Consider the following 15987-nt stretch of genomic DNA (forward strand, 5'->3'; position numbering starts at 1 on the left):
GTCCACAAGACGTTTTCCCAGAAGGATTTTGGCTTACTCAAGTACATTTTGGCAAACTGTAGTCTTGCTTTTTTTATGTCTCCGTGTCAGCAGTGGGGTCCTCCTGTGTCTCCTGCCATAGCGTTTCATTTCATTTAAATGTCGACGGATAGTTCGCGCTAACAATGATGCACCCTGAGCCTGCAGGACAGCTTAAATTTCTTTGGAACTTGTTTGGGGCTGCTTATCCACCATCCGGACTATCCTACGTTGCAACCTTTTATCAATTTTTCTCTTCCGTCCTCGTCCAGGGAGATTAGCTACAGTGCCATGGGTTGCAAACTTCTTGATAATGTTGCGCACAGTGGACAAAGGAACATCTAGATCACTGGAAATGGACTTGTAACCTTGAGATTGTTGATATTTTTCCACAATTTTGGTTCTCAAGTCCTCAGACAGTTCTCTTCTCCTCTTTCTGTTGTCCATGCTTAGTGTGGCACACACAGACACACAATGCAAATAATAAGTCAACTTCTCTTCTTTTTATCTGAGATTTTTATATTGCCCACACCTGTTACTTGCCCCAGGTGAGTTTAAAGGAGAATCACATGCATTAAACAATCTTATTTATCCACAATTTTGAAAGGGTGCCAACAATTTTGTCCAGGTCATTTTTGGAGTTTTGTGGTACATAATGTCAAATGTGCTTTTATCCCTCCTTTTTTTGGTTTTGTTCCAATACACACAAAGGGTATAAACATGTGTATAGCAAAACATGTGTTAATGCAATAGTTTTCTGTGAGAAATTTTGGGCATGACTGTACATATAGGCCTAGTCTACAGCTGTTGACAATGGTTTGTGAAGCCAGAGTGGTTTATACAAAATGCCAAGTACCACCCCATGATGGCAGCATTGTCTAATCTACAATAATTGATCCTCTCTAAGTTTGGATAATAATTATTACACAATTCATGCGGGAAAGTCCTAAGCTATGCCTATAGGCAGGAGTAAACTTTCGTCTGTGGCTTGTTATATAACTATCTCCCAAACTTTCTGAACTCTGTTAACTTTTTATTTTCCTTTAAAATGCTTAAAGAATGGAGCCATATCACTGATCACATTTTATATTCAGAAATGATTCCTTATTAAAATAAACATGGCTTAAAACGTAGGAATATATTTTGTTGGGAAAATAAAGTTTTCATTAACATTTGGAACTTCTTTACAGTATACCACAAAAAAGTTCATGTTTTGGTTAGAAGTTGATTAAATTGGCAGAATTTGTTGTCTGTTGTTTTAGCAGTTGTCAAATGATTCGCTCTTCTTCTGGTGAATTAATCTTTTGTCTCTCTCTGAATTTATTCCACAATGAAGGACACTATAGGAGCAGAATAGTGATTATTGACATTGAATAAAAGTCTTCCTCACTGCAGGACCTCTCATCCTCAGGCTTTTTCTATTAAGTGCAAACAGACTTGCAGTTTCATTAACTGTGTGTGTGTGTGTGTGTGTGTGTGTGTTTGTTTATGTGCGTGTCATCTAGAGGGCAGACATGAGATAATGTATGTGGGAGTAAGATGGTGTGTGTGTGTCCTTGCTGGATGTATAATTCAGCAGCAGCAGTGCTGATGTAGAAGACAGTTGCAGGCAAACATAATTGAACAGTGTTGCACAGGGCACAGCCTTTGCCCCTTAGACTGGCAACCCCATATGCCAATGTCAACTCCACCTCTCTCTCTGCAGCACTCATATCCCTGTTCGACTGATATCTTTGTTGCTCAGGTCAGAAAAATAATACCACTGGTAAAATATCTCAAACATCTCTGAGTGTGCCAGATGAGAAAAGGCTGAACTCTGCATAGCTGAGGTATTAGATCATAAATGGGAAATGACATCAGAGTGTACAAATCCGTCAGACACAAAAGGCATAGCACTAACAGTGTCCTTCTACAATGACAAACAAAGTAGACAACTGCTGCGGACATCATGGACGCAACCCTGAGGCGAATGTAATGAAGCTCTCCAGATTAAAGTCAAACTGACAACTTTGTTGAAAATAAAAACTACAAAACTTAAAATATCTATACATTCTTGACACAGAGGCAAAACATTGACGGGATAGTTCACCCCAAAATTAAAAAAATTCTGTCATGAATTACTCACTCTCTAGTTGTTCCAAAACCTGTATACATTTCTTTGTTTGGTTGAACACAGAGAAATAAATTTGAATGAATGTTCTTTGGACACCATTGACTAACATTGACATCATTACAATGGTATTCAAAGGTGCCCCAGAACCGTTTGCTGTCCTAGATTCTTGCAAAGTAATTTTTCCTACTATGGTAGTCAATGGGATCCAATAACTGTTTGGTTATGAACATTCTTCCAAATATCTTTGTCGGTGTTCATCAGAATGAAGAAATAACTCAAAGGTGAGTAATCCCTTCAAAACTTATTTTCTGACAAAGAAACAAAATTAGAAACAAATCAAAATAAACCTAATTCAAAGAAAACCAAAAATGATAATGTTTCCTACCACACTGGCAAATAAGCATACACTTAGCTACTTATTTTTATGAGGATCACATAATAAAGACTAAATGTCTTGTGTAATTCGTTTCAATGTGTTTGGATATTTTTCAAGTTTCTTTTACAGTGTGCGAGTTAAGACAAACGCCCTCTGAAAAACATCTTTACAGATAAACCACAGACAGCAAAATGACAGCTGGCTGTATCTGGCTAAAACAAGTGATAATGTGATCAGACAGTCTTTAAAATAAGCTCTGTGGACCCTAAGGTTACCAGCGGCACGAGCTCAGCTAATGCCACCTAAAATAGCAAACAGACTACAGAGACAGACAAGACACAGGACAAAAGATTAAGAATGGAGTAAAATACCAGAACAGACCCAGGGCTGTAGCTAGTTATTATACTAGTGTCTATATGTGTGACCGCGATGGAAAGAACAATACAGGGATAATAGTGAAGGGTGATGTCAGAGATAAATGTTTTGAAGGGTGAAGCAGTAGTCCACCAGCCTCAGGCAGTGTAGAGCACTCCGGTCATTTCTGCTCAGCAAGTGAGAGAGTGAGAGAGATGGAGTGTGTGCGCGTGTGTGTGTGAGAGATAAAGACCACATGGGAACAGACACAGAACAGCAGGACATCTTAAATTAATCAAACATGAGCAATGCCATAGAAATAGTTAAAAATACACCCCATTACCTCAGAAGTTAAACAGAAGACTGCTGATTTATTTATAAAAAAACAGTGCACAAATATATGTAGAAAAAGAAATGCCTTTATTTATACAACTTTAAAAAAGCAATTTAAAGCACAAAGACTTTAATAAACATTTTTCCTGCATAAAAACGATCGCACATGCACATTGTGCTTCCTTTGCGAAGTCTGTACAACCTCTGGGTGTGCAGCGATCCAGTTCAACCATTTATTGCATACGCATGAGACACGCCTCACATGTCAATTCATAAGCCATGAATGTAAAAGGCAGTAAACAAAAGAAAAAAGATTAAAGAAAAAGATCAACAACAACAGTGTAATAATTCAAAACTATTTTCAGAGGAAGGTTTTGCACATTGTTCAGAGCGCAAAATATGTTTCCATTAAAAAAAAGATGAGAATAAATTAACTAAAATAAACTACTGTTGTGCTTAATATGCTGTTAACTCAAAGGAATTCACTCGAATGCAAATGATAAGGTTTGTTGAAGCCCATCTCAAAAGGAGGCTGGGTCGAAACAAGCATTTAAAGAACAGAAACGCCGTTCCACCTCTCTCTTTTCCCTTTTCATATACGTTGCACTGAGCGTTAGTTCGACATCAAGAGTTGCACACATTCCCATAGACAGTTGCACAAATTCCCTGTTCCATTCGCTACACACTCCATATTATAGGAATCTAGACTGAACAAAAAAATAAAATGCTATCAAAAAGGCATTTCCTCAGAGGAAGGCATATATAGCACTCCTACAACAATCCTCAAACCACATCTTTTCAAACTTTAAAGAAAAAAAAACGACATGCTTTATGGTCCTTCATTTTTAACAATACACAAACAAAAGTCTCAGATAAAAAAAACTGTGAAGACTTTGGTATAAACAAAACGTGGGCTCACTCATGGTAACACCATTGTCCCTTATAATGCATTATCCATCCATTAAATGACAAGTATGAGATGTGCATAGTATTATTTGTGAGATCAGTGTCTGTGAGACTAGCAACCTGATTTTCATGGGAAAACAAAAGATTTTTCAAGGGAAAATGGGTTAACACAAACGTATGCCTCAAGAGAACAGCGCAGCCTCTAAATGTTGTCTCTGCCAAACAAACATCAACAAACCAGCAGCTTTGATGTCAGACATTTAGAAATGTCATATTTTTCTTCTCGGTGTGCTTGCCATTTATTTTCTGAACATAATCTAAAGCCAAATGCCCACGTTAGAATGTGAACATCTGTTTGAGAGGATTCTGAGCAGCAGGTTGCCAGATAATGGGAAAATATATCCACACCTGTTTCTGGGGTCAGGTGAGATTAGGATAAATAGACTTTAGACAGGTGGAGGTTTAACTGCTGGTGCCCAGAGGCTGGATCCTCTGAAACATTAAAACAGCATTACAAAAACATTTCTAAACATGAGAAAAATGTTTTGTCCTACAGACTTGGCCACTTCAGCAGTTTTAATGAATCTGTTAATGTGGGGAGATATTTGTTGAACACCAGATATATTGTATTGGTATTCAGTAAGGAAATAATTTAGCATTCTTGACTGAGATACAAGTTATTCAACAGAAAGTATTCCACATTACATCTATGCCAATTTTATGTTTGACATTAACAAAGAGTTAGACGTTGCTTTAGAAAACAAACAGTCGTAAAAATATACATTAAATGGGGGGGAGAAAGATAATGGATATAGCTACAAAACCACTGGAAACAGCATACAAAGTGAACAATTCCTTTATAAACTGTTCATTAAGGTAATAAAGAATACTGAATCGATGTCAGAAGTGAAATGCTTATTCCTCACAAGTAGGTCTATAAAGGCATCCTCACCACACACACATGCATGCCACACAAGTAAAGTGCATGACCATGACGTTTGAATATCATACCCAACAAAAAAAAAATGTAAGTTCCTCAAATTTCTATAAAAGAAAAAGGTTCTGCTCAACACTATGCTTTATCAGTCTAGTGGGGTGCCAGCATATCCCTCCTTATACCAAATAATTGCTGCCAACACCAATCAAGTGCCCAACAGTACAGACTGGGCAACATAAGTGACAGCCCACAAATGTGAAGCATTATAGAGACTGGAGGCCGGACAGTGAATCGGAGTGTGGGTTGAACATGAGGTGTCGTGTGTCCCTCCAAATGTTAACTTGTCCGAGTAAACCGAACTGATTTCTAAAACCTAATGATGCTACTCTTTTTCCCTGTAGCTTATATGCATTCCTCTGCTCACAAACTAACAATATCTTATCAAATATCTATTGCAGCTAATGTTGATTTCTCTACAATCACTCAACTGTGTATTTCGTCTGTCTGGAGATTAATTAGGTTCCGAGCTTTACTTTGCAAGAAGTTTCTGAAAGCTGAGTTTGCGCTAGCCTCTTCTCGACTGAAGCGAGCCTAAATGTGGCAAATCTCAGCAGACACATTTCTCACAGAAACCTGCAGATCTGGAGCTTTAAATATTAAACACCAAAGCCCTCCATCCTCATCCAGACACATGCTGTAAGCAGCTGCGTTTGTTTCTAATTAAAACCTCAGCACACACACAAGAAGCACTGCAATTACCGTCTCAAACAGAACATCAGAGGGCTACCAGACTGTTCAGTCATTTTTCCCCTTTGCGGACTGTGGCTAGCAGTCTTACACTTGGCCTCCTCTGGCCCTTGCGTTGGCAGTCAGGAAGAGGATTTGAAAGCCTTAAGAGATTTAAGGGGCTCTGTGCTCCGCTTTAGTTGTGCTTGGCCCTCCCTCCTTTCAGGTAGCTTTTCCAGCGCTTGAGGAAGTCCCTGAAGATGGGCGAGTTGTCAACAGAACCCAGCAGCTGGAGCTGGTTGATGTGCGTTGTATGGTAGTCCCAGCGAGCCAGGTTGGGTGCGGTGCCCAGCATAAAGTGGCGCAGATCATAGATGGTGCCCGACCCCGTATCGTACAGGGGAAGCATAACCTTGAGGGACTCCATCCCCTTGCTGTACAGCTGGCCGGCATCCCGACCAAGTTTCTCCCCTGCTGTTTGGGCCAGGTCGTACAGGCCTATGAGGGAATAGATGAACCCATTCAGGACAAAAGAGCTGGGAATTGTGGGATACTCCTCGTACCAGTCATATTTATTCATAAAAACAGCTTTGACCCCGTGTTGCTCTGAGGGCAGTTTGAAAGGTCCGGTGGCACGCAGGGCAGACTTCAGGTAAGTGTCGTCTTTTGTCATCAGATAGGCGCGCACCAGGGTAGACATGGCCTGCCCTTGTGCCATAGCAGAATACCAACCAGGCTCCAGAGCACGGAAACCCTCCCCAAGTTTACGCGTTACAATGATGGGCCAACCACCACGCTCGTCCTGATTGCGCACCAGCCAATCACTGGCAGCAAAAAACGCAGCCATATGTAAAGTGGTGGAGATTGTGATATTGTCTATTGAGCCGTGGCCATGTAACACTATCTTGACAACACGGCGTGGCATGGTCTTGGTGGCTTTCACCGCTTTAGTGTTGGACAGCCCAATGCCTTTGCGGAGGTCTGTGAGGAGGTCACGTGTGACCGTGGTCCAAGCAGCCCGAGGGCCGATTCCATAGGTGATGTCACGATCCTTGAATGAAATGAGCTGAGTGGTTGTGACGTAATGGATAACAAATGGAGGCCCTTTTTCTGTGGTCTCCAAGACAACGGAGATGCTACCATTAGATGTGAACTTCAGGTCAAAAGAGATAATGAAATCTTTTGTGTTGCCAAGAGGAAGTGTGATTCCCTCTGAGTTTTCTAGAGATAAAAGAACAGAAAATGTTACGACAAGTGCAAGATAAGCTACTCCTCTGTTTTTTTTTACAGTAACATACGCACATAAAGTAGCCGCACAAACACGGTCACAAGTACACAAACAGCGATGATAGGGGTTGTTTGAAAGAAACAATGTTAGTCGTGTCACGGTAAATTAAACTGTCAAGTGTAGGTAGCCTGGCTAAGAGCACGATAACGTGAAAATAATGCATTAGATGATGTGTTGAACAAATTTAGCCTTAAAATGAACCTTGGGTATAGAGATATGTGTGGCTTAATATATTAACAATGGCATTGACTTTATGAATGTGAAATTAAAAACAGTGTAACTGTCACAGTATTCATAAACTTTGAAAAAATGACGTGAAATGGTTGCAACCTAAACCTGTTCTCTTAACGCTACTTCGAAGCATACATGTTTTCCATATCTAAAAGTCAAATATGAGACGTCAAACATAAGATCAGGTATATAAATACACAGGGACAGTACAATAGGTGGCGGTATGTCCTATTGACAAAAGCCAGCCAGCCTGCCTGCCATAAAAGATGAATACGTTCAGTAAGTGTCTGTTCAAGGTAAACATGCATTAAATCATAATTTAAATGACCATCTTTAAGACAGTTAAGACTACTTAAGTCATCATCCACCATTATCGTATACATTATACATTATGAGAATATACTGATAAACACAATAATAAGATGCTTGCGGTTTGGTTATTTATTCTTGATTACACAGGTTATTTAAATGCTTGATTCTGATTGGCCAGTCGCCACATTCCAAGTGTTGTTATTTCCAATAACAACCATTCAAAACTAATAACAACCTGTAACCTTGATGCTGCAAATCATTTTGAGAGGGGCAGTTTAATATTACACAAAAATGTATTATAAAGCTGTCTTTCAATAACATATATGACTTTATATTTACAAATTAATAAACAAATTTGCCTGTTCGTTATGTTTGAACGTAATTTCTTACTTTTAAACCGAAACTAAAAGGCTTTTCCTCACGGAAGGTCTGCATTCGATAAAAAGGAGCTAATAAAATATTTCAAATTGACATTTTATGTCCAGCTTTCTTCTCATGTGGCAAGTAGCCGTGTATTTAGCAGAATAATGTACAAGCAGCCAGCTCTTATCGCAAAATATGCCCCTTCAGTGTGATACAAGACCCTCTGCTTCGCTCTGCTTCAAATTTTTTATTCAAGACTGGTGATAACTTCTTTAAGTCAATAACATACAAAGGTAGATTGGTCTAATTGAAACATGAAAAGTAAGACTGATTAGTCCTAACTAATTGCTAGACTAGTTGTCTTCACTTGGCGACCAAGGTTATGCAACTGGACCCTGATCACACTGTCGGGGCTTATTTGTGCGATAACAACTGACTGCCTCTACATTATCCCTTACGTATTAGAGCCCACGTGAATATTAGCTTCTGTCAGCTAATGACTGAGAGAGACAAGCCAATAGGCTACTAATGTTGATAATCAACATCAAAAAGTCAAAATCATTGTGTATATATTAAATTATCAATAATTTTGGTTATTCATATGTATGTTTTTGTATTGTTTTATTGTAATATTAAAATGTATGAAAATACACCAAATAGCATCTATTTTTTATCTTTCTATATTATTTTAGCATTATTTATATATATCCTTTTTATCCTACAGTACCTTATATTTACTGCAGAACTGATTAGTGTGTCTGTGTTCAGTTTGGCTGCCTGTGCGTGCAACTATGTTACGTCATCGAAAAAGAACATGGCGGCCTCCTTAGGATAAAATGAGTAATGAAAATATTCGATGTGTTTTTAACGACAAACGTTAGTAGTATAAGGCTATAACAACGTATTTAGCCATACATCTCTCTATATCCTTTGTTCCCTTTAAGAATACGCTGAAAACAGAACACGCAGTGAGCAGATACAGTTTTACAACTCTCAACCAAAGCAATCTCTCTCTATTTTTATTGAAACGCACATTCAACAATTCATCCCATCATCCCATTCATCTCTCATTGTTAGCATCAAATCTCCCATCCGGCCAAGCTCGTGTTGGCTTTTGACGAGAGCAAAAAATGAGCTATGAAAAACCAAAAGAATATGAGTGAGCAAGAAAAAACTCAGAGAGAGAGAAAGTAATATCAACAGAATTATAGCAAGAGAGAAAAAAGGACAGAGAAGGTATAGGGGACAAAAGCAAATAAAAAGAAAGTAAAGACAGGGACCAGAGGACATTTTGGCACAAGCCCCCATCACTATTTAATGCACTCATAAATCCATTACTTAAGGCAATGCAGGGACTATAGTGGATTTGTACTGTCCTGATTACTCCGTATTGCTGCTATTGATGTGGGAGGACGGAGAGGGCGTCCTGCTGGAGCCATGGACCCAGCATGCCCTAGCGGACGCCGCTCTAATCAATGCTCTGGGTGATGACACCAATTACTGCCTGCCAGCACAACAGCCTAGCTAATTGTAATGGCTATTGATTAGCGCAATGCTATAAGCAGCAGCAGGGTGTGTCTGAAACCTTCAAAATGCTTCCTTATTATGCAAGATCCTGAGGTACGAAGATACCAAGGCATATGCTATAAATCTAACATTCACATTACAGTTGAGCTCAAAATTATTCACACCCTAGGTTAATATGATCAAAGAAGGCTGTCCACATACATTTGTATAATTAAACTTTTGGATCTTTTATTATAAAACAAATTCCATAAATCTAAACTTTCATTAGAGAATAAGAATTGTAAATGGGGAAGGGAATCTGAATAAGGTCATTTACAGATTGCTGCGGTCTGAACTTGAGTGGGATTGTTCCTGGTGCCCCCGCAGCGATGGTTTGGTTTCACACTTGATTCTGTTTAACCTTGGTGCGTTTACGTTAGTCTTACGTCATCAAAAAAGTGCACGGATCAATATATTGTTTTTTTTTATTAATTTTGTTTGAGGTGCAACAAAATGTAAGGAAATAACATTCCGTGGTTCATGGATTGTAAAGTACTGCAGCAAAAGCACGGGATGAGATGAAAGTGTTGACTGCGTGAGGATAGGGAGAGAAAATTCGAACGAAACAAAATAAGAAAAAATACAGTATGTGAAGAATTCATAAAAGTGAGAAGTAATACTAAAACCAAAGAACGTGAAGGAAAACAAGTGACAGAAAGCCACAGAAGGCATGCAGCTCAATGTCTGTCAGTGTACCTGCAGTGCTGAACTGTCGCACTGATGTGGCTCTGGTCTTGTCGTAGACTCGGGTGAGAGAGCAGCCCCTAGGGATGCTCCACACGCTAAACCTGCTGTCTCTCTCCTCTGCTGTGTCATACACCTCAACATGGGGCGGCCGCTCCGTCAAGTTCTTGCTGTAATGACTCAGGCCATACTGAGCTATCTGAATGGCATAGAAATACCCTTGAGGGCCCCACTGGGTGGATAAAGGTACTCCTGCAGAAATTGGGGGGAAAAGGAGTAATATGACATTAGGAGAGATCATTTCTTTTTCATTTATTGGTAAAGTGTACCCATTTTTATTTTAAAGAGCCACTGGCAAACTAGTACAAAGGCCCATCTTCATTATTGGGGATTTAATATTTTCCCACCTAAAGACAAAAAGTAACAAAAAAATCTGTCATCATTTGTTTTAACTTCTGTCGTTAAAAACCTATACATCTCTCCTTCTTCTGAAGAACACAAGAGAAGATATTTTGAGAAATGTCTCTGTGGTTTTGTGTCTATACAATGGAATCAATTGGGACCAATGTTTTTTGGTTACTAACGTTCCTCAAAATATTTTCTTTTGTCTTCTTGAGAAATTCATACAGGTTTAGAATGACATGAGGGTGAGTACATTTACATTTAGGCATTTGGCAGACGCTTTTATCTAGAGAGACTTACATTGCATTATTCTATACATTTATACATAGTTATCTGCAATCCCCTGGGATCAAACCCACAACCTTGCGTTGTTAACGCAATGCTCTTACCACTGGGCTACAGGAAAGCTCTTCAGTAAATAAAATAACAGAATTTGTATTTTTGAGTTAACTTTCACTTAAACAATACCATAAGAGCCAAGACGCACTCCACATGTACACTCTAAAACAGTGGAGATAAAAAGAACACATTTTGTGTTCAGTTAAGGCTAACACATTAATGTATTGTCCTTAACTGAACACATCTCTTTGTAATTTCTTGGGGAGAACATGTTTTGTGTTACTATCAACTTGTGAATCGCGCTAGAAATCAACATGATGTTTACGTATTGGAAGTAAGGCATTAATAACTAAATAATGTGGGTTATGTAATATGAAGAAATAACTAAGAAACCTATTTATTACTCTTTAGTTTGTTTATAGTTACAAAGTAAGGCAACAGCATTAACACAGAATTCATCTGGTTTTAATAAGATTTTTGTTAAGCATATCACTAACCACTCAAACAATGCTTCTGTAGGGACCTGAGAAGGGAAATAACACCACTATGCCGTTCTAGATACAAACCAACCCCAGATCAAACTATTCCTAACCTAAGACCACCCCTTTGAAAGATAAATTATGGCTTATCCACAGTTGTTGAACTCCAACAAGAGCAGTGTACCAAGATTACTCACTAACAAGCTACATTAACCTTCTATCAGCCAGGCTCTAACAGAGACCTACAAAAGGAGAGTAAAACCCTTTGATCCCCTTGAGCAAATATTCTTTACTTAGCACCAGTTACCTTGGTGTCTAAAGTCTGAGGCTGTGCTGATGACACTGAAAAAAAATGCTTTAAGTTAAAGGTCAGTAAGCTTTTCATTTACCCCTTCTCTTTGTCTCACTGGGTTAACCACAACTCATCTATTCTAAAGCCTCACATGACAAAAATCAAGCCACAGGCAAAACACAACGACCACGCTGCTAGTTTATAGCTGGCTTTAAAGAATCTATCCACAAACATACACATAAACAAACCACATGCAGGGTTAAACACAAACATAACGAGGCAATAGAAATGACAAACGCACTAATAAGACTGACGCCCTATTTTCACAGTGCACACACGCACAAACACGCATAAGAGCTACTGGCTCTAAGTGGGACCTGTATCAGGAGGCAGATGGGCGTTGTGGAGATGCCTCCTGTCCTAGATTCTATTCAAAGCACTCTGATCCTTTGCTGGAGGAGACACCATCCCTCAAAGTGAAGGAGGAGGGAAAAGGAGCTCTCATTCCCTGCCACCCTCCGTTCTCATCTTACTTTCGTTCTCCCTCAGCTGCGGCGTGGAGACTGATGAGTCTGTCTGCTGCGTCTGATAACATGCTCTCTGCTCCAACACACTGCCGCAGGCTCATGTGGGTTATTACCTCTGAGCTCAACATGCTGTTTTTCTCTGTCTGATGGCCACAATGAAAATGAGGGGAAGAGAACCTCGAATGAATCCTTGTTTTGTGTGTTTGTGTGTGTGCTACTGCGACCTCTCTAAAACAACACAGGTGAGCATATTTTTATACCACGACAAATTGAAGCCATCGAGACGAACAAATTCCTAACTGTCGTTGGCATTTACATAACCTTTAAAAAGTGTGATTAAATGCCAGGCGTTAGATTATAGCATGATTATCATTGATTATCATCAGCACAGGTGAATGCACGCAGGTCGGACGACCATCACATCAAACTGTAAGATTCCTGGTCTTACATATTTCACTAGTGCTTTGAATCAGCACTCTCTTCTAATTCTATGGATACCAGTTGAGAATCATAGGCAATGCTTCAAACCTCATATGATTCCCTACAGGCTCTTTCAGCCAACGCGGTCATTAATGCAACAGAGCTTCTTTGTAGCTCACAGAACAGAGAGCAGCTCCACATCAACACGAGTACGGAGTAACAGAGCAAGTGAGAATGGAAACAAAGGCAGGGAGAATAGTACAAACTTGCTTTTGTTCTAAAACAAAAATTGAGAATTTTATCGCAATTCATAGACAACCCCATTTCTCTACCTGCCACAAAGGATTATGGTATAAATGTGCTTCTTTTGAAGTGGCACAAAAAACTGGGCACCTGAATGTCCACACTGAAATGTGCTCATGGAACGAGATCTGAAAACCACTCATGTGTTCAGCCAGAAATAAGTAGAAAGCTGTTTAATGCCATTTAATGCCAATCAATACCTCTGCGGTGAAGGAAATCTGGGAAAGAATTCTGCATTTATTTACATTGACTCTCATGTGTAATGGATTTTGTTTATACTTGGTTTTGTTAACCCAATGCACACTTAAATAATCTGATTTGTTTAAAGTCCATCCAATGGATTTTATCTTTTTATATTCTATTTAATATTTGGAATTTGTATCTTGTGAGGCACTCCAATGAGTTATGATTGTAAAGATCTCAGAGTCAGTAAATGATGATGTGGTGGTTTGGAAAGCATTATTTTTTGGACTGCAGTCTTGATCAGACCAACCTCATTTTCAATACATCCTACGACCTGATTACTTCATTACCAAGGCTCATAAAGAACAGAATATAAAACAGCAAAAGGGACTTGGTGAGGCTCTCATCGCTTTGGAGAGTATCACATTTTTATAGCTTATATGTGGTAATGGTAAACCGTACCGTCACGGTTAACACAGAGCATAAGGGTTCAATCTCAAATGGAGGTGATCCAAAAACTGGAGTGTTACTGGGATTAGAGTTCACTTCACTATCCCCACAATGCTTCTACAAGGGCACTAAACCCCACAGAAGGACTGTCCTTGAAAAACGATAGAGATAAATAGAGAGAGAAAGGGAGATGGACAGACCGATGAAGAGATAGAGAATGCAAGAAACGGTTGAAAGAAATCCGTCATGCTATAGACACAGTGATGGATCACTGACACCGATAAAAACGTGGTTTCTGGACAGCTTAAGGACACAATTGAGACCACAATGATTATCTTGTGCCCTTTCATGGATTCTATTTTGAAATGCTTGTCCTTGGAAATGAAATATGGAAATGGTCACTACTTTAAATTTCTCTTCTATTTACCTTTATCTCATTGACATTCAATGGAAGACATGTGGGAATATGACCATAAAATAATTCGCTGGTACGATTAAGGTCATCAAATAGGCTCTTGTGGTGAAGTTGAATCAATCCCACTTTCATTTGCTTAATGTAAACTCCATTGAGGGGACATTACTCACTAAGAGCCGAATGTTGATCACTTGAGCCTGGCTTCCAAGAAAGTCCTCTCGGACTGCACTAAATGACTATTAATAGCCACTAACAAGTTGTGTTAGAGATGAGGCAGGTCACTTTGCCTCTCACTCTCACCAACATGCAACAATTGAGTGCTGCTTTATTGTGATGCATTTAATAGAATCCTGATAATGAGAAAGGAAGAAAATTGTGACACATTTGAATGGGTCAGTAGTTATGGGTAAGCTAATCAAACAGCACAAAGAGATTCAAGAAACTGTCAGCCTTCACCAAGTATTGCCAAATATGAAAAAACTTTAGTTAAAATCGTATAAATGATTTGCTTTTCCAATCACGATTAATCGCATCCGGAATAACATTTGCATTATGCATTTGGCAGACGCTTCTAACCAAAGGGATTTACATCGAATTATACCATAAATTGTATCCGAGTGTGTGCAATTCCCTGGGATTGCTAGCGTCATGCTCTAACCACTGAGCGACAGGAAAGCTATAAATAAAAGATTGTATTTACAGAATACATGTCTGTGTGCTGTGCATAATTATTTTAACACATACACGTTAACATAGATAGGAAATATTTACATTATTTATTTACAGTATTTATTTATATTGACCAATACTTATAAAAATATATAAACTAAATGTATATAACATTATATTATTCTTAAATATATGAATGTATGTGTATGTTTTTATGAATACAAAATTAATATGCAAAGTACAAAGACATATTTACATTTTATGTAAACACAGACTTTATTTGGATGAGATTAATCAAGATTAATCATTTGACAGCCCTAATTTGAACCGTATTTCACTGATTATGCACATCCATGTTCTGAGCGGTTAAACACCTCTTTCGAAGTCACGTATGTGGTGAGCTCAATATGAAAATGCAAGGGTGAGCCAACTTTTCATCTCAACATAGAGTGCCACAATAACGGAGTTATGCATGTTATGAATTCTGAGAACCTACAACTACAAGAGAGGTCACCGGAGGTGTATGCGGGATGTGTCCCATCTGACCATTTGTAACTGGAAAAAGAACACTAACACAGTAACACTACTAAGCAGTCATGATCGGATGAGATCAATCAGAAGTAAAAGAGAAAAAACATCTCACCTTCCACACCACTGATACACTTGACTCTGTCCCGCACCTCCACGTTATACCCTTCGAAGGACATAAAGACTCCACTGGGGTGGTACGGCTCTCTCTGGGCGTGTACTTTGGAGTAACTGTGCGAAAACTCGAATCGATCATAGCCGTCGTACTGTACCACCTTCCCGTACACCTCAAAGTACTTCTCCATCCAGCTGAAGGGCAGGTACACCTCGGTGCCTTCTTGCCGGCCTTTAATGGTGACATCATCATTGATCAGGCAGTCAATCTCTTCATAGCGTACTCCGCCCACCACAGGTGGAGGTTCAGGGGGCTGGGGCTGCTGTGGATGGCTGTCTATTTTAGGGCTGGGAGGTGGCTGGGGGTGCTGAGGGAGGAAGCGGAGAGCCTTCTCGCTCGTGCATTTGTTCCACAGAAGAACCGTGAGCAGGGAGAGGAGGGCGCAGATCACTATCAGGGTTTTGTAGTGAACCCGGGCTGCTAGACAACGCATCATCGCTGCTTACCTATAAAACACACAAACACGTGTACTTTGAACAAACATTCTATAAGCATGGCAATGTTTTTATTAATGTACTAGAAGCCAAAATTAAGGGAAATGACCCTCTCAACAACCATCAATGCCGAACGCAACCACAGCAAACAATGTCAAAAACAT

General features: G+C 39.4%; 1 protein-coding gene across 1 annotated transcript in view; it reads right to left on the reverse strand.

Moving 5' to 3' along the window:
* Positions 1–3261: 3261 nt before the first annotated feature.
* The window catches only part of glceb (glucuronic acid epimerase b), a 49206-nt gene continuing 36480 nt past the window's right edge, over positions 3262–15987 (reverse strand). Inside the window, exons 3-5 of the mRNA XM_079460957.1 lie at positions 15330–15835; positions 10220–10459; positions 3262–6984 (exon numbers count right to left, since the gene is read on the reverse strand). Coding sequence (XP_079317083.1) covers positions 5960–6984; positions 10220–10459; positions 15330–15825 — 1761 coding nt within the window. The 5' untranslated portion in view covers positions 15826–15835 and the 3' untranslated portion in view covers positions 3262–5959. The remainder of the gene's footprint in view (positions 6985–10219; positions 10460–15329; positions 15836–15987) is intronic.

This window comes from Barbatula barbatula (genome assembly GCF_947034865.1).
Source record: "Barbatula barbatula genome assembly, chromosome: 1".
NCBI classification, from domain to species: domain Eukaryota; kingdom Metazoa; phylum Chordata; class Actinopteri; order Cypriniformes; family Nemacheilidae; genus Barbatula; species Barbatula barbatula.